This window comes from Panicum virgatum, chromosome 3K, assembly GCF_016808335.1.
Source record: "Panicum virgatum strain AP13 chromosome 3K, P.virgatum_v5, whole genome shotgun sequence".
Classification (NCBI taxonomy): Eukaryota; Viridiplantae; Streptophyta; class Magnoliopsida; order Poales; family Poaceae; genus Panicum; species Panicum virgatum.
Genome location: NC_053138.1, coordinates 19,999,275 through 20,023,211, shown reverse-complemented (window position 1 = coordinate 20,023,211; position 23,937 = coordinate 19,999,275). Strand labels below are relative to the sequence as shown.

The window sequence follows — 23,937 nt, the reverse complement described above, 5'->3', positions numbered from 1 at the left end:
GCTCGGAGTTTCCCTTCCTTAGGGACATGTGGCGTCTCCGGACCCATACCCCGGCGGAGGATGGGTCCGGGGCCATTGGCTTGGTGAGGAAAGAGCCTGACCCGTGGGGCCTGGCTACTCCGTCCTTTGCGCGCAGTTACGGATAACTATGCGGGTCCTGCCTTCCCGCAGTAAGAGTGGGTATCCCTGTTACAGGGTACCGACACAATCCTTAAGCCATCAGCTACAGACTTGCCAAGCAGCAACCAATAGATCCTAAGCTTGGGTGAACTCACATCATATCCTAGCATTGCAATCATCTCTTCAATCCAGAAAAAGGACCAACTTTCCCTATCACAGTGATCAAACCAAGAAACTTGTCCATCCACATACGTCTGGTTAATCCCAATTCCACAGAAAAAAACCAGCATGATGGACCTCTACTGAGAACTCTGTAGACTTAGGGCCTACAACGAAATCGAAAGTGCAAGAACTGAAGCTAAACACAAATGAAATCGAAATCAGGACTGGAATCAGCAATCCTAGACGAAACCCAACCTTCCGAACTCCTACCAAACCCTAGCTTCTACCAGGGCAAAGGATCTCACCATACTCAGGCGCTGGATCCCCTTCCATGCGCCGAATCGGAGCCATCGAGCTCCTTGCCGCCTCCAATGTGCGATGCTTCGCGGAGCTCCAGTCCCCTTGCGTGCTCCTCACCGTCGAACCCCGTTGCCCTCGCCGCCGCCACCTCCCCCTTGCCGCCGAACCCCGCTGCAGCCAGTCGCCTTTCTCCCCTCTCAGCCGGGGCAGGCGAGGAGGCGGGGGACTAGGGTTTGACAAAAACTACAAGGGAAGGGGGTTTTCGCAAAAGCACCCTACATCAGGTCCCGCGTGGCATTCCACGTGGCCAAAGTTTGCTGCGCTGGCAGGTTTTGGACTGTCAATGAACCGCAAAGTTGAATTTAGGGACCCAGATGCACGATTTGCGAGTTTGGGGACCCAAGCGAAACTTCGGGATAAGTTTGGGGACCTGGAGTGCAATTTACTCAAGATTAATAATTTGGCTCCGCTCCCTTATTATATGATATTCCTGATCCATTTCAGAGTAAAATTGATGACCCTGAACCAAGTAAATTTGACTTTCCATTACAAATGAATAGCTATGCACAGTAACTATTTTTACGTTTCTCTCTCCTAAACTTAGGACGAGGGGTTGAATAAGAGGTTGGTTGGAGTTGCTCTTATCTCTCTTCTCCTTCTTTCAGCCCCCCTTTCTTCTCTTTCTTTCCTCTTTTTCTCCCTCCTCTCTTCTTTCTATGGAGTTCTCGGGGAGGGGGGCTTAAGCCCCCTACCTCCACGTTGGTTCCGCCCCTGACTATGCACTACAAATAAGTATCATACAAATTATACACGTTAGCACTGCCGAGCCACGCTGATGGGCTGGAGGAGCTGCTCGCCATGACGAGAGCGCAGGCAGAGCGTCTGCGGACCACTGTGGCAAACAGAGCATCGGAGATGCACTCTAGGCGGCGCGTGTCGTTGAGGAGTATCTCCTCATCAACTGTGCAGCACTACCCAGAGGTGAACCCTGTGCGCTGATGTTGGAAGCGGTAACCCCACTAAAGAGCAATACGTGACTGATAATCGCTCTGTTCGACTGGCTGTTGCTGGTGGATGGTGCTGATTTGTTGCGAGAGAAAAGTATCACTGGCTGGTGGTTTGTGCTGATTTAGTAGGAGAGAAAAACACTACTAACTGGTTGACTGAGAAGCCAGCCGTACATGGTGAACGTGTTAAGTAGAAAGTAGAGTCTGGAATTAAATGAACAAAGGATTCATCGATTGATTGAATGAACGGTTGATTGCATATTTGTACACAGTGATGGACATGTCCCTTCAAGGTTTAGGCCCCTTCATGAAAGGTTCAAACCCCTATTGAATGAACGGTTGATTGCATATTTATACACAGTGATGGACATGTCCCTTCAAGGTTTAGGCCCCTTCATGAAAGGTTCAAACCCTTTCGGGAAGGATCATATCTATCTACTAAGAGGTGTCTCATAGGGTGCCACTTATTGATCGCTAATATAAGCTAATTCTAACAACACTGAAACAAGTTGCAGTATAAAATAGGAAGGATAGATAGACCATCCTGTACCACTAGGGATGCAAGTGAATACCCAATGGTGTTTTATGGGCCAACTAAATAATTACAATGGCATGTCATCCTAGTTTATTTCTCTTCTTAAATTAATTACGCACAATGCCATCCTAATTCATTTTATCAAAATTTTGAATTGATCCAATGACCCAAAATAAATATAACTTGCATCCCTATGTACCACAGTACATAGGATGAAGAATCGTCTTGGCCAACAAACACAGAAGCCGCCAGGAAATAAACCAAGCGATCTCACTCACACATCACACGCAATGCAAACGTATATAGATACATTATATCCTACTATTCCACCAACAAAATCCACCGTTTTGCCTATCAACCATATCTAAACCGTGGCAAGAAATGGAAACCGATAACACCCAGAAACATCCGTACGAGGACTGTTCGTATCTTACATAGGAGCAAAAAGAGGATCAGCTGTACGCTTTCCATGATCCAAATGCGCCGACTGCAGTGATGTACAAGACGTCAAGACCCCATGCCTCAAATGACACATCCGGTTTCCTTCTATCCATCAACTGGCTGTAATCAGACTGCCATATGTTCATCAGAAGGCAGAACTTAGAGCACCACGTGCCGCCTCACGTTTCATCTCTGCAGCTTTTCCACTTCCACGGAAGTACATGTATACTTGCTGCATTGAGCCAAATAATTCAATGATAAAGAGATATGAAGAGCATAATGAACTTCCTTACTGAAAAGGCTACATGAGAACAAATATCCCTGGGCTATAACAGAATGAAGGATTCGTTTGAGTAAAGAAAAGATTCGGCCAACCTGAATGACAGCGATGCTCAGAAGTGATTCAAGGCAGAACAAGCCAAATCCAACAAAATAAAATATCTGTCAAATGGATTAAATAATTGCAAATCAGCATGAGACTAAATAAGCCAACCATCATATAACTATTCAATGCAGCAGCATTGATGAAGCATGCACAAACAAAAGCTGGCAGAAAGGCTACATACAAGTGCTTGCATTTTTTAGGGTGTGTGAAGGAGAGAGAAAAGGAAAGACATGGTGTAATACATTGGAGCAGGTAGTGCTAACTAGGAAATGTTGACACCCGATGCTCTGTTTTGCACCCGGTGCAAAGGATAAAAAATCATTTCTCTTTGACCATTCTGCTGCAGGCTGCAGCAACTCCCAGCTGATCCACTCACGGGCCGACCCCGTTTGCTCAGTTGGTGGAGAGAGTTTTCCATTTAAATATTTGATCTGGTGGGACCTATGTAAGTGCTAAACGCTGGAGCAAATTTTGCCAACATAACTTTTCCTATGTGGGTCCCGCCTTAGGTTAGCAAAGGTGCTAAACACTGGAGTTGCCCTTATGGGAGTCAATATGTTTGAGCAGGGACACAAGACCAATCAAAATGCAAGGATTTTCCTGTAAATGCAGTTTAACACCACACTGCTGTTCATAGGTGTAACTGAGTATAGCAAGGCTATATAAGTATACTAGTATAGTGAGTCCAGAACTCCAGATTATAAACCTAATAACCCAGCAGTATAAGGATAAATACTGATAGACTTATGGACTTACCCCAACAATAGCACTCTTGCTTATGACATCAATTGCTGGCAAAATTCCACTGATGAAACAGCAAAGAAATATTTAGTACCACAAAGGCCTCATATGCACTGTAAACAGATAGAACATACTGCAGTAAAAAGGTCAATGTACGATTTTGATAAAATGAAGACTCAAAAGCAGCTCAAGTCACAAGGATAGATGGAGGAGAAGTATATTAGTACATATCTTCAAAAACAAGGGCAATGTTCAAAGTTGTACTAACTACCGTGCGATTAAACTGATGAGCCATACGATGAAGCTTTGAGAGAGGGTTATCGAGCATCGCCTAAGAAGAGTGACAAGTGTGACCCAAAACCAATTTGGGTTCATGCCTGGAAGGTCAACCATGGAGGCGATTTTCTTAATACGACAATTGATGGAGAGATATAGGGAGCAGAAGAAGGACTTGCACATGGTCTTCATTGGCCTTGAGAAAGCATATGACAAAATACCGAGAAATGTCATGTGGTGGGACTTGGAGAAGCACAAAGTCCCAACTAAGTACATTACCCTCATTAAGGATATGTACAAGGATGCGACGACGTTTGTCCGGACATGTGATGGCAACACCACTGACTTTCCTATTAACATAGGCCTACACCAGGGGTCAGCATTGAGCCCTTATTTATTAGCTTTAGTGATGGATGAGGTCACAAGTGATATACAAGGTGAGATCCCTTGGTGTATGCTCTTTGCTGATGATGTGGTGCTAGTTGACGAGAGTAGGGCAGGGGTTAATAGGAAGTTATTTCTGTGGAGACGCACGTTAGAGTCGAAAGGGTTCAGACTTAGTAGGACCAAGACCGAGTACATGATGTGCGATTTCAGCGCGATTAGGCATGAGGAGGGAGACGTTAGTCTAGATGGGCAAGTGGTGGTCCAGAATGATACTTTTCGGTATTTAGGATCAGTGCTACAAAAGGATGGCGACATTGATGAAGATGTTAGACATAGAATTTCAACTAGTTGGTTGAAATGGCGACAAGCTTCTGGCATCCTTTGTGACAAGAGGGTGCCACAAAAGCTAAAAGGCAAATTCTATAGGACAGCAATTCGTCCGGCGATGTTATACGGTGCTGAATGTTGGCCTACAAAAAGGCGACATGTCCAGCAACTGAGTGTAGCAGAGATGCGGATGTTGCGGTGGTTTTGCGGGCACACAAGGAGGGATAGAGTCCGGAATGAAGTTATTCGGGATAGGGTTGGGGTGGCACCAATTGAGGAGAAACTTGCCCAGCATCGGCTGAGATGGTTTGGACATGTCCAACGAAGGCCTCCTGAGGCGCCGGTGCGTAATGGGGTTCATGAGCGGGTCGATAATGTAAAGAGGGGTAGAGGTAGACCTAAACTGACGTGGGATGAGTCGGTTAAGAGAGACCTTAAGGATTGGAATATCTCTAAAGAGATAGCTTTGGATAGGAGTGCTTGGAGACTAACTATCAATGTGCCTGAACCTTGAACTTATTTCTTTCGGGTTTCATCTCTAGCCTACCCCAACTTGCTTGGGAAAAAAGCCTATGTTGTTGTTGTTGTTGAAGACTCAAAAGCAACGTTTTAGCCAGATAAGATTAGAGGTAACCAGAATTTATCAGTGGTGCTAACAACAACCAAACTTTATCACTACTGCTGATAATTCCATTTAAATTGTATGACCAGTTCAGCACTTGTGGCATAGGGGTTCTTACGACCTAAGTGACGCATATCGGGTAAAATAATGTTGGCAAAGCATAAGAGCGACATGATTAGCAAGAAATATAGTATCCGAACTTTAGGACATTGTTTTAAGTTATATTCTATATGACATATCCACTTCCAGGATCACAGAATGTGTCTGTGTGCTTATACTGAAAATTTGGGGCAACTCGTATACCAGCAACTATTCCTTGTGGAGATCAACACTGACAATAGTTTTGTAGAAGGCAATGAGTGGGTTAATGAACTTAGTTGTTTGACCTCGAACATCAACATCTTAAACCTATTCTTAAGTGAAATTTAACTTTTATGGAGTAAAACTGTTGCTAAGAAAAACAATTATGACTAGGGATAAATATGGTTCTTCAAAGGTAACTTCCTATAGAACTTACGACAGTTATGAGTTATGGAATCACAGGAAGTAAAAAACAAGTATACTTTCAGTAGTATAGGAGACTTACGCCAGGGATTTTCCTTTAAAAGGAAATGGAGGAGCCACAGCTGCCCACACACAGAAGATAATATGAATCTGGAAACGGAAGAGAGTCAGCAAGCCACGCAATAACTTTATGCATTATTAATGCTAAGATGCTACTGTGTAAAATCGTTATTTTATTGCATGTCAATATCTTACCATGTAAAACAGAAAAAACCACCCAAACTTCAAAGCACTCTCAGTTCTGAAATAGAAATTCACAAAAACGATATATGGTCACAAGGAACAATCGTGAAGGTGAAAAAAAAAAGATGTATTATCAAGCAGATATGACTCAACCTCATTGCATTATAAAGAGGGCGATACCATAACACATAAGCCCCAGGTGCACCAGATATGAAGTAGATAATGGCAAGCAACCAGATGATAACACCTTTTGTAGAGTGAATCACATTAGATTGAAGTGTCAGTACCAGTAAAGTAATAAGTGCTGATGGAAGAAGATATTCTAGATGTCAATAAGGTACATTTTAACAGTACCTTCCCCTTTGATCCATGCTGTTGTAGTTGCAATGATATTAAAAAATAGGCATGCTATCAATCCTGCATAAGAAACAAGTACTGGATAAGAGAGCCTCTTTTAAGAAATGGTACACCAAATGAAGAAAAATGCCACTATTTATCATAATTCTTTTTCTGTAGAATTTATCAGTCTGCGTCCACCAATTAAATGACCACGATATATCCTTTACTATGCAATAAGCAAAGTAGTGGAAGCTTACTGTCATCACTCCCTGCTGGAAGTAACACTACTAGTGCATAATATGTAAAAAAAATCACTGCCATATACTCAAGCCAGAAAGAAAAAGGTGAGGCAGCACAGCATACTAGTACTGAGAAACAATTTCGGGCATTAAGAGCTTACCCAAAAACGACGAAAATGCAAGATACTGCATCCTTTGTAGATGGATAGGTATCTCATTGGAAATGTTGTGGTGGATGAGAGGGAAAAAGGGAGGCCAATTTTTCTCTTCTATCACAATGCCAGCTAGAAAAAAAAACATGATGATAAATGTTAGTCAAAATATATAGCGAGGAAGATTTGTTCATGTTGCTTGGCCACAAATGGTAGGCAACACAACAAGTGCCCAATCTAATCAGCTTTATGAAAAGAAACATCTTTTTTCAGAAACATGACCAAATTACATACAAACTAAACTAGAAGACATACATATGGGCTCTGTAAACACCACCTACAAAAGTAATCTTCTCAGCAAATATCAGAGATAACTGAGCATAGAAATAGCACTAAATGATTTACATAAGTTGAGTGACAGATATCGGTTCTCAGTAAATTTCCTCAATAACTTTGCAGATAACTTTCTTATGAGTTCAAAAATTTATAGCTACAAACATAAAAAAATAAAATAAACAGCTATTTCAAAACAGGATGCAATGTACCTCGGGATGCCGCCTCTTCCTTCCTTTTCAATTCCTAGGTCAATAGAGACAAATGAGAAGGAATCAGACCAGCATTTTAGAGAACGAATTATGTACAAAGTAAATAAAAAATGGTTCATGGATTCAAAGTTTCAAACACATGAGACACGGAGGAAAGCCGAAAACAGAAAATTTCCTTCTTCGACTCAAAATTCTCTGATATCTCAATAAAAAATTAATAAAAAAAATCAACACACAATACATATAAAGCAACATGTCTGTCTCAAATGAAATCTTTGAGTACTGTATGGCGAATGAGTGCTTCAGCCATCAATATAATTATATAAATCATACATATATAGAGCAAAACAAATCTCTCAAATGAAATATTTGAGTACTGCCTGGAGTAGGAATGTTTTGGCAATAAAAGTATAATTTATGGTTCGATTCATTGATTGGATACAAAACACATTGCTTAATAAAGCAGTGCATCAGGTAGCAAATAAATTGCACATCATAGAATAGTTTATGAAACATAACCTTGTATCTTGTACACAACTTTCATTTTATTCATCAGAGCTGCTATCGCTGGCAAAAGGCACAAAAAAACTGAAAATTCTGCAATCATAAGCACATACCCTCTCTCTTTTGTTTAGCTCAGCTTCCATAGCCTGGAGCTCTTTCTCCTTTTTCTTCAGATCCTAAATGTAGATATTGATGTATGTATGATGTGAGGAATCATCAGCAAATAAACTAATCAGATAAACAATCAAAACTAACTTGGCATACAAACAGTACAGTGAATGACTTGTATAAGCTATTTCGACAAGAAAATTAAAAAAAAATCATAATGAAGTGTGCATGTACCCTGATAGAGCAGGAAGCTCAGTTAACTCTATTTGTTTAGCCCTTGATGAAAAATGGGTTCTCAAAACTTTCATTTAGTGCAACTATACAGGGCTCCAGATTGAAGGAGATTGAAGCACCTTTGTTGAATCAAGAGGAATATCTACATTGTAGAAATCAGCTGGTTCATGCGATAGAGGTGAGAGCCGAGAATTGGTGGCTGGTGGAACACTTCCTCCCTGAAGAATAGGGGAGATTTGGAAGACAAATCAGTTATAGAGTTACAAAAAACAACTCCAAATTAGAAGTCTCTGAGCAAGTGACCTCAGTAAGCATACTATTTTTTCGAGCAGATATAACTAACCTGGTACTAAGCATTAAGTAGAACAATCAACATATAGTACCATAATGAAAAGCATGTGAAATAAACTGAGTGAAATGAAAACACCAACTGTTCTTCCAATTCAAGTGGGCTAAAGACTTGCCCCATGATTATACTTGCAAGTTGAAGTTTGCACCACAAAACAGTCAATAAACAAGTGCAATATGTCCAAAACAACATGAGTGATCCAAACCTAGCTAGCCACATAACATGGCATCAGGTCAGCAAAATTGGGAAATGCCCATGCATCACAGCTTAAGGCCCCCACATCGCCGTACCAAGCTAATGACAGCAAATCCCAAGTTACAACAATTAAGCTAGCTAAATGCAGAACCGCATATCTCACATACAACCTCGCGGCACAAGCTACTGGCTATCCATCCTAGTTCCTTACAAGGGCACGCACAGATCTAGGAGGAAGCAACCGCTCCACGAGCAGCCTACGCCCTACGCAGGGCACGTGGTTACAAAACTCCAAGCGCGCAAATCTGCATCTCGCCATCGCGTGCCCCTCTAACGCTCAGATCTGGCACACGATGGACCATGGAGCGGCTGGATCCCAAATGCGAGCGCAGCGGAAGCTGATCGGATCCGGCGGGGCGCAACGAGATCTACGCGAGGGGAGACGCCGTGGAGTCAGGGTGGCGGAGATGCTGAAGCGAGGAGCACTCACCGCGAAGGGGTTGACGTCGTCGTCGTCGTAGCCGTTGCGGCCGTGCTTCCCCGCCATCGCCTCGCCGCCGCCTCCTCCTCCGGCGTCGGGTGGTGGCGAACCGCTGCTGCGCTAGTGGCGTACTGCTCCCTGCCGCGCTGCCTTCGAGTACGCGGAAAGAGAAACGAGGGGGGCCGTCACTTACGGAATTCATTCTGCATGACAGGTGGGGTCAACTAAACCTGTTAGGTGGGACCGGGTATCCAAAAGGCCAGAGTGGCCGTACGGTGCGGGGCCGTGTTGGTGTGGCGTCCCTTTCCACATTGCGAGGAAATTTGTTTATTTTTTTTATTTGCGGGTAGAGGAAATGTGTTTATGTTTGGGCAGCTCTAGCAAAATTCGAACTGTTGGAGGAGATAATCTTCGTACTTGTTCTATTTCTGTATCGAAGCAATGGAGTTTTTTTTTTTTACATGATCGAAGCAATGGAGTCAAGGGCAGAGCTTGAGGCTTGCCATGGGTCAGCTAACCCTGACGAAATACCAATAATTCTATACAAAGTTTCTGAGTTTATTGCTGTTAAAGAATGTTACTGGCCCCGTCGTGGAATGGTGATGCCCCCTGGTGGCCGCAATTGCTGGTTTCGCCTTTGATTGTTCCAATTAAATAAGCAACTTGAATATTGGATCAGGCTTTTCAAAAAAAAGTATTGGATCAACACGTCAGCTAACTCTTCAGGAAGATTCTAATTTCACCTAAAACAGCTTCACTAGTGAAGTCAAAGTCGATGAAACTAAAAAACTGGCATAGCTTTACCCAAAGCAGCTTCACTAATAAAGTCAAACCTAGTGAAGCTAAGGAAACTGATTTGACCTAGTTTCTAGTTCATTTTAGCATGGGTTTTAGGCTAGTCTCAGTGGGAGTTTTATAGAGGATTTCATGACATTAAATATCATCAGTTTTGCTGACATGACAAGGAGAGAGAAGGATGGAGTTTCATGGGATGTGAGAAGAATTTCATCATCATGAAACACATCTGCCACGATTATCTAGTTCTCAGTCTAGGCATCTGTGTCCATGAAACTCCCACTGAAACTGACTTATAAAACTGCTTCACGCTACAGTATCTCAATTTGCGTATAATAGGTGAAGCTGAAATAGTTCGTAATAAGCTATCAGCGGTAGGAGAAGCCTTCTCCTATATTCCATTATTTCAATACTAAATATTTATCTTAAAGTTTTTCATACGATTCTCTTCTTGACTTAGTAGGACCTATTTGGACGGCTGTAGCTGAGAGGGTAAGGGATCCATACAGAATTCGAAGTTTGCATTATAAAATAAAGTGATTTGGACATATATGTTTACTTCAACAATAATATTATAAAAAAGCGTTTAACCAAACACCTTACATGTCCCCGCATTGCTCTAATTTCAAGAATTTCTGAAGATACGCATGCCATGCTTCTAAAGATCTTGGAGCTAGAGACGTACCAGTTCTCATCTGATTACATTATTTTTTTTACAGCCTTTGCTGGTACTATAGATTGCAAATCCATTTCACTGATGGACAGCTCAAACCGATTAATCTAAGCACGCTTCAGAGATAACAAACCCTGGTCGCTAGTAGCGACTGGCCCCGGCCCTTTTGACTCCCGGTCTCCCACCACAGCGGCTCTGCTCTCACACAACTCAAAGCACAACGGAGGGAAACCCAACGCCACACTCCCCTCGACGCTCTCGCCGCTGCTTCCCGAACTACCCCTCCTCCCGCCCCCGCTCCACAGCACCTAGAGCTCGCGGGAAATGGCTGCCTAGCTCTACACTCTGCAGGAAGCGCGTAGCAGGACAAGGGAGGCAATGGGTTGCTGTGTCAGCAAGAAGTGCAACGAGTCGCCGAGGTCCGTGGGGGAGGCTGCGCGGCGGCGGTCGGAGGCGCGCGACCCGCCGCCGCCGCCGCCGGAGGAGGAGGAGACGGTCAAGGAGGTGCTCTCGGAGACCCCGAAGGCCAAGCCAAGGCCCAGGCCGAGGCGCGTGGCCAAGGCGGCGGGGCAAGAGGCTGTGGAGGCCGTGGCCAAGGCGAAGGTCGGCGGTGCCAGGGTGAAGGATGGTGGCGGTGCCAGGGCGCGTCGGGCGGTGGGGCCAACCCGTTCCGGTCCCTCCGGCGACGAGAAGTCAGAGGTGGCGTCCGAGTCCTCGGCCGCGACCACCGCCGCGGGGCCCGAGCGGTCGCCGGCGAAGGCGTCGGCTAGGAGGCGTGCGGCGGCCGTGCCTGGCGAGGCCGCCCGCCTCGCCAGGCGGGACAGGGGCGGCTCTTCCCCTGTTCCAGGTGCCGGTCGCGTTGGTGGTGGTGTCGGCCGCGCGTCGCCCTCGCCGCCGCCCCCGCCGCGGCGGCGCGACGCCGGCGAGCGGCCGGGCCGGAGGTCGCCGTCGCCCGCGGCGAAGCGGACGCAGGAGCAGCGCCGCGCGGGCGCGGGTGCCGCCTCCGCGCCCCCCGGCACGCAACGTAAGCCGCCCGTCCCGCCGAGGCCGTGCGGCCGCGCGTCGCCGCGGCGCGGGCAGGAGGCATCGGCGCCTCCCCGGCTCTCGCCGCCGGCTCTGCCGGTGCAGCAGCCGGACGCGCCCGCGAGCTCTGCGTCCCCACCGCCCGCACCGCTGGCGGAGGAGGAGAACGCCGCAGCCACCTCCTGCGACGGCGAGGGGAAGGAGTCCCTGGACAACCCGCTGGTGGCCATGGAGTGCTTCATCTTCCTGTAGCGCTGCTAATCCTCTGCCGTCTCCGGTCTCCCCGTCTCAGCTGTCAGTTAATTACCCTCCACAGTTAGTAGTTAGTACGACCAGGAGTAAGTTGGTACAGCAGCAGCGTAATTTGGTGAGTAATCTCGTGTGGCAACGTTCCCCCTGGGATGTCTTTTTTACCCCCCGGGAGAAAAATTACTCCCAGGTTATTTCAGTAGTGCCGTCTGATGCAGATCAGAAGGCTCTGACGTGCTTTATGTAGTGTGTGAGTGTCTCATGTTATTTCAGTGCCCTCCATGTAATCTGTAGAGTATCTTTCCGATCAGTGCCTGTCTAGTTGTAACGTAACATTCGGTTTTCTTTTGCAAAGAAAGGTACCCCATTTGTGTTGCTTTACCGTTAAAAACAATCTAGCAACCACGTCGTTCTTTCGTGTGTGGCCCATCACGATTTCCTTCCTGTCAATTCAATGGTGCCATGGCGCGCACGGGCCAGTTCAATAACTCTGCTCATCAACGGCGCTGCAGCAGCAAGCAGCTACAGCTACTATTCTAGTCAGAAATAGCCAACATAAAAGAAGCCGGTTCCTCTACAGTACTGCAGAGGGACTCGGTGCCACTGACCTGCGGGTCCTATGGTTCAGGGGGCCAAAGGTCAGTGGGAGAGTCTCTCCCTGCAGTACTGCAGAGGAGACTCATCCAACATAAAGTCCCTCTTGCCATGGGCTGGCCCGTGCAACCGACTTGCCGATCCAAATGCGACGGGGATACCTCGTACCCGCATATTCAATGGTGTGCCGGGCCCCTGCTCTGCAGTTGCACCCGAGCACTGCCCCGTTCCTTCAATGCTGCTTGCCGCAGCAGGGCCAGGCGCGCCAAAAGGGCTCGCGGCTGACGAGCGCACGCGATGCTCGGAGAGAGAGAGCTGTCGCCACTGCAGTGCCGTGGTAGATGCTAGCAGTACCAGGTTTTTTTTACCGACCGGTCTGACAAAACCACCGCTTCCTGTAAACCGGTTACGGAAAACCTCCGCCCTCCAGGGTTTGACCGGTTACCGAAAAAAACCGGCCAAATTCAAATTTTAAAAAAAATGACAGTTCAACCGGTTTCCGGAAACCGGTTAGCCGACCGGTTTGACCGAGTTTACCGGTCCGGTTTGAGTGGTAACCGGTCAAATTTAATTTTTTTCTTTTTTAATTTAAATTCAAATGCCCGCAAAGTATACTAACTGAATGTTTGTATAACATGTTTTAGCTTAAATGAACCCTCCAACCCTCTTTTGTACTAATTTTATATTAATACAATGTATAACATGTTTTATATTGTATTTGTATACTTTTGTATGCACGCTTTTTTGTTTAACTTCAAATACTCGCAAAATATACTAAATGAACGAATATTTGAAAAAAAGATTGACACCATTAGATTCGTCGCAACTTGAAGTAATTTTAGATTTTTTTGGAAATTTTTTATTTTTTGTAAATTTAAATTTAAAATTTGAATTTGGACCGATTTAAAACCGGCCGGAATCGGAATCGGTCCGGACCGGTTTAACTGGTAACCGCGGTATCCGGACAGGTTCCGGTCGGGATTTAAAACCCGTACCTCGAGTGCTTGGGCTCCGCCTACACGGCTACTGCTACTGTTTTTTTTTACATTGTTTGATGCCAAAGACTCGAAAGCGTCGCTTGATTTTCACCTGATGAAGCTTAAGAGCTCGGTCTCGGTTTAGGTGGCGCGTCGCGTCATGCGAGCTCTGCCCATGCTCGGGTCGTTAGTTCGCGCGTTTCCTGAGAGGGCTTGGCACCGACAAACAGGGGGGGCGTGGACCGCCCGTGGGACGCGCGAAGTGACTCCCGTGCGGCGCTCAGCGTCGTCATCGTCATCGTCAGCGACGACGACGACACGCGCGCGCCCCGCGGCGCGGGTCAGGGCTCTCCTTTGGGAGTCACCCGATTACAGAGGACACCCGATGACACATTCACACGGGTTGCGCGCGCGCGCGTATCATGACTCGCACGCGCGGCCGCCTGTCCGCCGCTCGTGCTCCCCGTCTCGTTCCCTTTCCTGTTCCAATCGCGCCCGACACGTCGCCGTTGTGGCCGTTGCCTTACCTCCCCGCCTGTCCGTCGCTCGTGCCTCCGTCGTACTGTAGACTTCAACCAACCGTGCAGCAGGCCTTCGACCGGGTGCCGCGCGGCCGCGCTACTTGGGCTGGCCGCCGGTGCACTGCATTGCACTCCACCGAACGGAGAGGTCGCTTTCCGCTCCACCGCGCCGCGAGTACGGCGGGGGAAGATCGCGCCGGCCGGCCATCCGGGCGGGATCTTTTACCAGGACCAAAACGGTGGTGGGACGCCGGACGCGGGCGGCGCGCGTCACCAGCCCCGACGCGGCCGGCGTGCGCGCAGGCGCAGTGAGCGGCAGCCAGCCAGCGGGACCGTGCTTTTGCCCGCCACTCGCCCCCAGCCTTTTTTGAGGGTTTTTTTTGTCTGCTGGACATTCTGAAATGGTGGCTTTGTGTACAACACACTCCACACTTTGATTTAGTCTCATGGGCACTAAAAAATATGGTTTTGTATGAAGCACACCACCTCCACCTGTAGCCTCTCAGTTTGGGAAGCTACAGGTTGCCTAGTAAAAAGACTGAAATGCCCATGACCATGTAATACACCAAAATCTGGGACTGAAGGCCACCAGCCAGCCTTCCAGTAGTAAAATATCATGTTTTTTAATATATTGGACAAGTGCAATATCAAACCGCACCAACTGACTATATCAGTGTAGTCACACATATAATATTTTCTTACACAACATAACATGTCACAAAATAAGTGACCATCATGTCGCTAATCTTAATCTTAGTATGGAATAAGTGATCATCATGTCACTAATCTTAGTCTTCACATCTCAAATTACATTAATGGGTACCCTACATTAATTTAGCATGTCAAAAGGCTTTATGCAGTTTGTTTGCACACAAAAGCATACATATCAGAACTGCATAAGATGCTCTAGCGCCATTCTACCATGAACCTCAGCCTCCTCCATTGCAATTTTCTTAGCTCGGCTGTAAAAGATAACAAGGATTAGGGGAAAAATCAGGATATTAGTCAAAGAAAAATGTGTAGGTATTTACCTCCGAGTTAGTGCTGCAGGACTACAGTTTAGGTCAAATGGGCTTGATGGTGTTGCTAGTGCCTGTTGCAACCTAAGTGGTGTACTTGGGCTGGGCATTACTTCTGTTATCACTTCCTTCATCTTCTTGGCCGTCTTTCTTTTAGGAGTACTGGGACTGGCTGCTGCTTCCTTCATCTTCTTGGGCTTCTTTCTTTTAGGTGTACTTGGACTGGCTGCTGCTTCCTTCTTCTTCTTGGTTTTGTTTCTCTTAGGTTTTGGTGGTGCAAGCGGTGGAGCATCTGAGTCATACACAGTCTCATTGCAAGTCTTTTGCATGTGTCCTAACAGACCACATCTCTTGCATTTCTTCCTTTTCTTTGTGCCACCCTCATCAACTGCTTTTATTCTCCTACTCCTTGGTCTACCTGCTGCTCTCTTGAGTTGTGGAGGCCATAGCTTGAATCCTAGGTGTACTTGAGGCCAATGTGTTCGATCTGCTATTGGTTCAATCCAACCTTCATATGCCGCTTTGAACTAGGCTCAACAGGCTCATCATCTACACCAACATACTCTATTTCATCATTTTCACCCCAAGGATCATCCGCAGTCCTTTCCTCAGTGTCATAAGCAAGATAATTAGTAGGCCTTTCCTCAGTGTCATAAGCAAGATAATTAGTAGGCCTTTCCTCAGTGTCATAAGCAAGATAATTAGTAGGCCTTTCCTCAGTGTCATAAGCAAGATAATTAGTAGGCATTTCCTCAGTGTTAGAAGCTACACTGGTAACAACAGCTGACTTGTTTTCAATAGGATATATCAATAGCTGACTTGTTTTCATATCAACAATAGTAAGATCAGTAGCTGACTTATTTTCATGACTAGGCTGGTTAATCACGGAAACTACTAGAGGAAGCTTTCTAATGTCCCAGTACATATCAATTGCGGCAAGCAATGATGAGTCGGAATCAATATCCATATACTTGCATGCAACCTTGTCCCAAAAGCTTACCGATAAACTTTGGTTACTACCTCGCTTTATCTCGACATTTAGATCAGCATAGAAATCCATCCACAAAATTGTATTCTTATCGCGAACCCAATTTTTATCACAGGTAACATGATACACATGTGTACCATGCTCCTCATAGCCCGGTATGCGAATGGCAAACCTACAGGCTGTGTTACGGTCCATCCTAATGGAAGCAAATGTAAAAGAAATTAAGACAAATTTAATATCACAGACTAAATCGAACCAAACAGATCATGCAAACTTATATCCCCAATTCTACTATTTTTTCTTTTTTGAACCCTAGACCTGAAATTAAATGAGGACATGCACAAAGAAGGGTTCGAATCTTACCCATCCGGAACCCATGACATGTCCAAAGATTTTGTTGGAGATCCCACACTGTGTAGCCGCCCAACTCGAGGATGATGATTTGGGGATCGATTCGACGGCATCGAATCCCAGCTGCCTTCGCAAGTTTTTCCCTTCAGAATCCGGGGCCAAATCCCGCCGAGCAAGCATAGCAACACGGAGGCGGAACAGGAATCGAATCCATACCTTAGGGTGGTGGTGTTTGTGCTCCCACGTGGTGGACGCGCGCCCTGCCTGCCTCCCTGCTCGCGCAGCCAACCCGCGCGCCCCGGGGGGAACGAAGGAAGCTCGCCGCGCCGGCGCCAACAGCTACGAGCCGGAACGGCGGCGCAGCGCGGCAGCAGCCATAGGAGCCAGGAACGGCAGCGCAGCTCAGTCGCCGCCGTCTGTGCGGAACAGAAAAGCAAGAAGAGATAAGGTTAGCAGCTGCTGCTCGTCAACCACAAAATATAGCAAGGGCAATGTCGTCCGTTTACAAAGCTTCTGCCCTCTCGGTTGCTGCAAATTCCTTTTTTAATGTGGCTGGTGTGCAAGCAGCTAAATGATATATTTAGAGTGTTCATGGCACAAAAACAAAAACAGCAATGTGTGCCGCACAAAACCATACTTTGGGAATGTCCGGTAGACAAAAAAAAACCGTTTTTGAAGCCTGGGGTGACGGGTGCAGGCGCAGGCGCGGCAGCTGCGGCGACCGCCCCGGTTGGGTTGCGGCCAGCAGGCAGCAGCAGTGGCAGTTTCTCGATCCAGACGACGCGGGGAAAAGGTCACTCGCGTGCCGACACGCGCGTGGTGACACCGAGCTCGTCAGGCCCGGCCTTTCGCTCGGCGAGCAGCAGCTTTTCCAGCGCTGCAGGCTGCAGCTATACCCCTTTCGATTCTGGGATACAGCGACTCCACTGCCTGTGCGTGCGAGGTCTGCACTGCACGCGCAGCAAAAAAAGAAAAAAGAAAAGAAAAAACAACAATACATATTGTTGCAGGGCCCCAGCCCAAACCAGGTCCGTTTTTCATGCGGGCCAGGCCCAAAAACAACCACAGGATTACAAATACCGACATGCGTCTTCCCAGTCCCCAGACAGAACCACTGCAAAGCTAAACCAACCCGCACCAGAGGGCGGTTGGTTCAGTCTCTGGGCAGTGGCCAACAGTCAGGACAATAATGACAGAACTCGATACCTCCTTGAATTTATTCTCAGCCACAACTTTGCGAGGAATTTATTCAAGTCAACATAGGCTTTCCTTCAAAGTACACGCAAAATTGTTTTGATCACACAACCCAACAAGCATAACAAATCCTAAACGAGCATTCGTTTTCTATTGCCAACGGGGTTGACAACCTCTTTTCTCGTTTATCTGGAGAGCCTTTCGGCACGCTTTAATCCCGGAGCCAAAAATTGTGCTACGAGCCAGGAATTTTATCTGACAAAAGCGATCCTTTATGCGGCTGATGGTGACTCTGCCCACTTGTCCACTACCTCTTTCAATTTGTCGAATCCCTGGAATGAGAGAGATGGGAAAGACAATCAATTAAAAGAAAATGCCAGAGAAAAATAAAGGAAAAGACCAAGACAGCTAGCGCCAAAAGATCATATGCAGAATGAAGATTGCAACGTGCCAACATTTAAGCAGCCAGCTTCATCAGGAGGAAGCCACTGGTACAGAGATTGTAACACATCAGCAGTCAACTTCACTAGTTTACTGAAAAAAGCTAGCCCCATTCGCACATTCAAAGTTTCAAACAAAAGATCATGCCCTCTTTGCTGAAAAGCCTAGCATTCAATGACCGTGATCCTGCCTTTGTAGAAGGGCCAACAAATCAATTAACATAATCAAAGAATAAGATGTACTACTAGTCCAAAATGATGACAGACATGGGCTAAGAATTCCATTCTGCCTATATATGTTTTCGTTGAAATTGGAAAACATAGGATTTGTTGCATGACAAACCTCCACCAGCACCATGGTGCTGTTTTACCATGCGTTCGAAGACACACAGCTTGATATAAGAGTATTACGATAAATTAAAACAGAACAGAGGTGCAATAATGCTGATTTTTTTAATCATTAACAATATTCATGCAGCCCTTCTCGGCTTCGCCTGATTATGTGAAGATTAAAAGTGCAGGATGAATACATTACATAATAGTGACGATCACAAAATCTAATTGGTTTTCCACTTATTTAAGTGGTACTAGTGTTAATAGAAGTTAGGACGCATAAGAAATACTTGCTCTGAGCTTGATCTGACTATTTTTTTTAGGAAAAAAAAAACTATGAAGCTTGAGGGCAGTCCTGAGAGTGAAATCTAAATGATTCACCTTCCAAATAGACTGAATTGCTAACAGGAACAATATAAGCAGAGAGTAGAATCCACTTACTGTTCGGTTTGTGAAGCTTCCAAACGATTCACCTTCTTGGCGTGTACTATTCCAATAGGAGAACAGAGGTTCTACAACCTTCTCGATGTCATCAAGCTTCACTTTATCCATAAATGATTCTGCTAGGGTACTCTGGTTTGGTGTTCCTCCCAGCCAGATCTATGCTCACAGTAAAGTAGAGTACAATAAATACGAAAGGAACACAAAACCAAAGAAGTTAAGTTTGCCAAGTGAATGTAACCAAAATATTTTTTTGTCACTATTCTTATTACCTGGTAACTTTTCGGGCCATCACCAACAAAGCCAAGCTCAGCCATATATGGCCTAGCACATCCATTAGGGCAACCAGTTATCCTCACAACCACAGACTCCGAATCCTTGATATCAACCTATTAAGCAGATGTAATATGAAATGTCAAGGTTCCAATACATACGGCACATGTGCTAAAGTGATTTTCGACAACATAACAGATAAGTACCTTATCAAAAACTGCTCTAATTCGTTTAAGAATTGGTAGGATCCCACGTTCAGCTTCTGTCTGTGCCAAAGGGCACAGTGGCAAGGCAGGGCATGCCATGGCAGTTAAATTCAGGGGGTCCACATCGTTTGGCTCCTATACACGTGAATACCAACTTCAGTCTTATTCCACCAGCATACCACAATGTTGCAGATATAGTTATATAGAAAATAATCTTGCTTGCCTATAGCTTTTTATGGATTTTTCACTGTGAGAAAAGCCTCAGTATGTATGAAGTAGTTAGGGTAGAAGAACAAGGAGAACAGAATGTAAAGAAACAAAAAAAAAGGCATCTCAAACCAGCTATATGAAAGAGAAAGCAAATCTTACCAGCAGGCCAGCTTCAGCAAGAGTTTTAGTGATGGGTTCTCTCCATGCCTGATCGATCCCACATAAAATAAGATTTTGGTTTGGGGTAATACTAACATCCAAATTATACTTCTCAATTATCTCTCGTAGAGTTTTCTTTGCTTGCCCACCAACACGACCATTATCAACATGCACTCCATAGAATAATTTCCCATCACCCTAGCAGACAAAACACAGGTAACTCAGAGCTCAAGATATCTAATTTAGGTTAAAAATGTTGTGACTGAGCAAGCATGTAGGTCAATTAGCTAACTTAACAGATTCGCTTCTTATGGAGCACAAAGTAAAGGCAGATTATACAAGTCTCTTTTCTTCATTTTGGGAGTTGCGGGTTGTGTAAGAACACATTATCTTGAATTGTCCAAGACAACAAAAGAATTATAGCGAATTATACCTGTTCTTGCCAGCCAAGGTAGCTGTTAAACTGCCACTCAGGCAATGGCCGGAAACTTTCAAACTTCTTCCCATAATATTTTTCAACTTCAGCTCGGAACTTGTCGATTCCCCAACGGTCAATCAAATACTTCATCCTACTATACTTGCGGTCATCCCTTCTTCCATTTTCTCTCTGTGTGACGACAATGGCCTTTATAGCATATAATATATCTTCTTTTGGAACATAACCCAATGGATCAGCCAGCCGAGGGAATGTAGTTTCCACTCGGTGTGTTCTTCCCATGCCACCACCAACCTGGAAGATAGGGCAAGAGAGACATTATAAAATAAATTAACATGAAAGAAAAAAATGTTATCAAAGGCTGAATGGATTGCAGAATGTTTTTAGTAGGCCTTACATAGATGTTAAAGCCAACAGGTTCTCCTGCATCATCTGAAACAACAACAACACCAATGTCATTCGTCAGAATATCAACAGAGTTATCACCAGCGACAGTAACTGCAATCTTGAACTTCCTCGGCAGATACTGGGTGCCATAGATTGGTTCAGGAGAGTCAGGGAAGTTTGTTCCATGTGAGTTGTCATTGCGGGCATTTGTGACCTCAGGAGGCTCTTCAGCTGACATTATCTTCTCTCCATCCACCCACAGGTCATAATAAGCTCCAGATTGTGGTGTAAGAAGTGCCGCAATGTTCTCTGCTGTCTGTTGAGCAAAAAGGATATCCTTTCTCACATAAGGCGCTGCAGGTGCAAGCACATTCCTATTGAGATCTCCACAAGCACCCAACGTTGATCCCATATTCTTTATGACAGTGCTGAGAACAGTCTTCAGGTTTTTCTTAAGAACGCCGTGCAGCTGGAATGTCTGCCTTGTGGTCAAACGGAGTGTACCAATGCCAAACTCATCAGCAAGTGTATCCATAGCCAAGTAAAGCTGGTTTGGAACTTTCCCACAAGGATTCTTTGTCCGGAGCATAAAAGAGTAATTCTTCTGCCCACGGACATCCCGATCAGTCTGCTGATAGCTTCCATGAAATTTGATCAACTGGACAGCACTCTCGTTGATATTTGGGGCCTCTGAGACTAACTCCTCGTTCAAAGGGTACCGGAGGAAATTGCTCTTTTCCTTAATTATCTCAACCTTGCTTCGCTTCACTTCAGCTGCATCCTTCTTCAGAGGCTGCAGGCACGAGTCACATGCTAACGGGTTAAGAACTCAGGTAACACAAGTGTTGTTCAATAGCATAGCATTCTGTTACGAAGTGAAATAAAAAAAGTATTACTACTGCAACAGTTCAAACTTCCAACAAACATTGCAAGGAACAAAATACAACGAATATTAGGCATCCCCCTTTTTGTGGTGGGGGCGGGTTGGAGTTAATTAACGTTTTCAAATGCAACATTTGGCACTGAACACAAGAGTTTATCTGATTGAACTCACATGAGCCACCCTCGTATAGAACAACAGTACTTGAAATAACAACCGATTTTATAAAATTTCTCACTTCCTTACTAGTAATAGAACTAGAATTCCTGAGAATCCCTCCCAGAAAGAATGAATTCCAGAGAATCATAATAATAACAGTCGACACGCGATCCGACACCACCACTGGAAAAAAATCACTAACACCGTTAAGCGAACCGTAAATCATACTCAAGTTAAACCCACAAAAAATCCACCTAAAAGCGCAGGTTCGAATCACATTTCGCCGTATCATTTTCAACAGACCACCTCCTAATTCCCTTTAAAAAAAACCACGATCCCGTAAAATGGCGCCATTCCAAACGGCCCGACCCGAGGAATCCCTCCCCACAAAAAAAGCATGAAACCCTAGAGATGCAGGCTCACCGCGGAGACGGCCCGTATGCTGCCCGAGGACGCGCCCCCGCCCGCCGGGGCGGCGGCGGGTGGCGCCACCCGGAGCGGCCTCCCGAGCATCCGCGACCTGGGGAGCTGCGCCGCCGCGCCCCGGAACCCGTGGAACTCGGCGCCACCGACCGCCGCCGACATCGCCGGAAGCCCGGAATCAGCGGTTGGACGGGAGTGCGGCGGCGGAGTGGCGAGCGAGCGAGCGGGCGGGCGGAGGATATTTGTTCGTGGCGCTGCGGCCTGCGGGCGGGCGCTTCGCACGGTCGGGGGGTCGAGACGACGGGTACGGGGCTTTATTGGGGACGGGACGAGCGACCCTGGCCCTACCGGGGAAAGTGGGTGGAGAACCGGAGATCATGGTCATGGACGTGGTCTATGGAAAAGCTCCGATTTTTGCCTGGTAGACTCACTTGTCGAACCCACATGTCAGGGACACTCCAGGGTCGCGGATGTATGCACGCGGTGCGGGTGTGGGAGCGTGGCGGGGTTTGCAGTGGGGAAGAGGGGAACGGCAGCGGTCATGCAATCCCGGGGTCCACACCTGACGACTGTGCCGACCACGCGTCGCGTATGGGGGACTGACAGGCAGGCCTGGACAGCTCGGCCCCACGCGTCGGTGAAATCAGGGGAGCCCTCCCCGTTGCCCCGTAGCTTCGGGATTTCGACGAACTTTTTTTATGTGCTCGCCTCCACCACGGGGCGGCCAAGATGCGCCGCCGTGCAGGCCCGCCCGACCGTGCAGGCGCGACCGGGATGGCCCTGGATTTGTGTGGGTGCATTGAACCTGGACGTCTTTTTCGTTGCCAAAAGCTGGATTCCCCTCCTCCTTCCTCACTCGACATTCCCTATTCGCTTTCCGCGCGCAGCCGCGCTGAACGGAAGTGAGGTCAGAAATGAGATCAGAGGCAAGTATTCCATTGGTGGCACAGCACAGTGGACCTGGATCTCGTGTGGCCGCTTGCCTTCTGTTTCCCGGTGTGATGCCGTGACACACAGTGTATGGGTGGGCAAAATACCCGAAATCCGAAACCCGTACCCAAAAAACCCAAGTCTGAACTCGAAAAATCCAAGCTCGAAAAACCCGAACACTAATTCGGATTCTAACCCATGGTACCCGAAATTATTACGAGTACTTTGGATATCGAACCACGGTACCCGAACTATCCGAAACAGCCCAGCCCAAATATGTTTATTCACTGCAGCCCAGCTTACCAAACTTCTTAACCCTAACACTAAGCAGCCCACCAGCCCAACACCCCCACACCACGTCGTCACCCACCTGAGTAAACCCCCCTTCCCTACAGCCGCCCCCGCACCTGGTCCTGGATGGCTGGATCTCCACCACGCCACCGTCCAGGCACTGCCCCGAGCGGCGGGTGCCACATACCCGTGCAGCACTGCGGCAGGGCGTGCCGGCGCACGAGCCCCGCCGCGGCGCCTCCTTGACGCGACGACACCCCCCGCCCCCGACCAGCCGCAGCAATCGGCGCCGCCGCCCCCGCCCCGTCAGTCTCTGCGCCTCCTCGTGCCCACCCCCGCCGCGCTGCTGCCGCCGCCGAACTCCGCGCCACAGCGCCTACATGACCCCGCCCTTGTCGCACCGCCGACGCCCCCGCCTCTTGCCCCGCGGGGCACCTTGACGGAGCCGCCGCCACTCTTGCTGCAGGCTGTAGCACTCCGGCTTGAAATCGGGTAGTTCGGGGTTACTCGAACCCGAACCCGAATTTTTGGGTACCCGAAATGTCGGGTTTCTATTATTTCGGATATCAGTTCTCAAAACTTGAAATTTCGAAAACCCAAAAAACCCGAGTTAAAATTTTTGGGTTACCCGAATGCCCAGCCATAGCACAGTGACAGGTAGGAATCTAAATGGTACGAATATTTTTCGACCGTATTCGAATTCGATCCGTTATGAAAGAATTTTTATCCGTCCGTATCTGATTCCGAGTATTTAATATCCGTAACTGATCCGTATCTGAATGCTCAAAA

General features: G+C 46.8%; 4 protein-coding genes across 6 annotated transcripts; 1 reads left to right on the top strand and 3 right to left on the bottom strand.

The window, feature by feature from the left end:
- Positions 1-2,377: 2,377 nt before the first annotated feature.
- On the bottom strand, positions 2,378-9,363 carry LOC120698209 (secretory carrier-associated membrane protein 3). Its single transcript, XM_039981737.1, has 12 exons — positions 9,206-9,363; positions 8,291-8,389; positions 7,943-8,005; positions 7,326-7,359; positions 6,790-6,912; positions 6,405-6,467; positions 6,204-6,297; positions 6,063-6,108; positions 5,890-5,957; positions 3,707-3,755; positions 2,941-3,006; positions 2,378-2,797 (listed from the first exon to the last, which is right to left on the bottom strand). The coding sequence occupies exons 1-12, from the start codon at positions 9,260-9,262 to the stop codon at positions 2,711-2,713; spliced, it is 849 nt and encodes a 282-aa protein (XP_039837671.1). The 5' UTR covers positions 9,263-9,363; the 3' UTR covers positions 2,378-2,710.
- Positions 9,364-10,629: 1,266 nt separating this feature from the next.
- Positions 10,630-12,317, top strand: LOC120698208 (serine/arginine repetitive matrix protein 1-like). Its single transcript, XM_039981736.1, has one exon. The coding sequence runs from the start codon at positions 11,043-11,045 to the stop codon at positions 11,937-11,939; it is 897 nt and encodes a 298-aa protein (XP_039837670.1). The 5' UTR covers positions 10,630-11,042; the 3' UTR covers positions 11,940-12,317.
- Positions 12,318-14,586: 2,269 nt separating this feature from the next.
- On the bottom strand, positions 14,587-16,860 carry LOC120698207. 3 transcript variants are annotated; one of them, XR_005684755.1, is made up of 4 exons: positions 16,603-16,860; positions 16,399-16,509; positions 15,060-16,231; positions 14,587-14,990 (listed from the first exon to the last, which is right to left on the bottom strand). XR_005684755.1 is itself a non-coding variant. In XM_039981735.1 (3 exons), the coding sequence occupies exons 1-2, from the start codon at positions 16,497-16,499 to the stop codon at positions 15,538-15,540; spliced, it is 795 nt and encodes a 264-aa protein (XP_039837669.1). In that variant the 5' UTR covers positions 16,500-16,596; the 3' UTR covers positions 14,587-14,990; positions 15,060-15,537. The 3 variants fall into 3 exon arrangements, 1 of the variants encoding a protein (XP_039837669.1); XR_005684754.1 differs by having other exon boundaries at positions 16,399-16,513; positions 16,603-16,859; XM_039981735.1 differs by lacking the exon at positions 16,603-16,860 and having other exon boundaries at positions 16,399-16,596.
- A 716-nt stretch (positions 16,861-17,576) lies between these two features.
- Positions 17,577-22,217, bottom strand: LOC120698205 (sulfite reductase [ferredoxin], chloroplastic). Its single transcript, XM_039981734.1, has 8 exons — positions 21,928-22,217; positions 20,476-21,258; positions 20,076-20,372; positions 19,643-19,840; positions 19,274-19,408; positions 19,067-19,183; positions 18,795-18,953; positions 17,577-17,912 (listed from the first exon to the last, which is right to left on the bottom strand). The coding sequence occupies exons 1-8, from the start codon at positions 22,087-22,089 to the stop codon at positions 17,853-17,855; spliced, it is 1,911 nt and encodes a 636-aa protein (XP_039837668.1). The 5' UTR covers positions 22,090-22,217; the 3' UTR covers positions 17,577-17,852.
- Between the last annotated feature and the right edge of the window lie 1,720 nt (positions 22,218-23,937).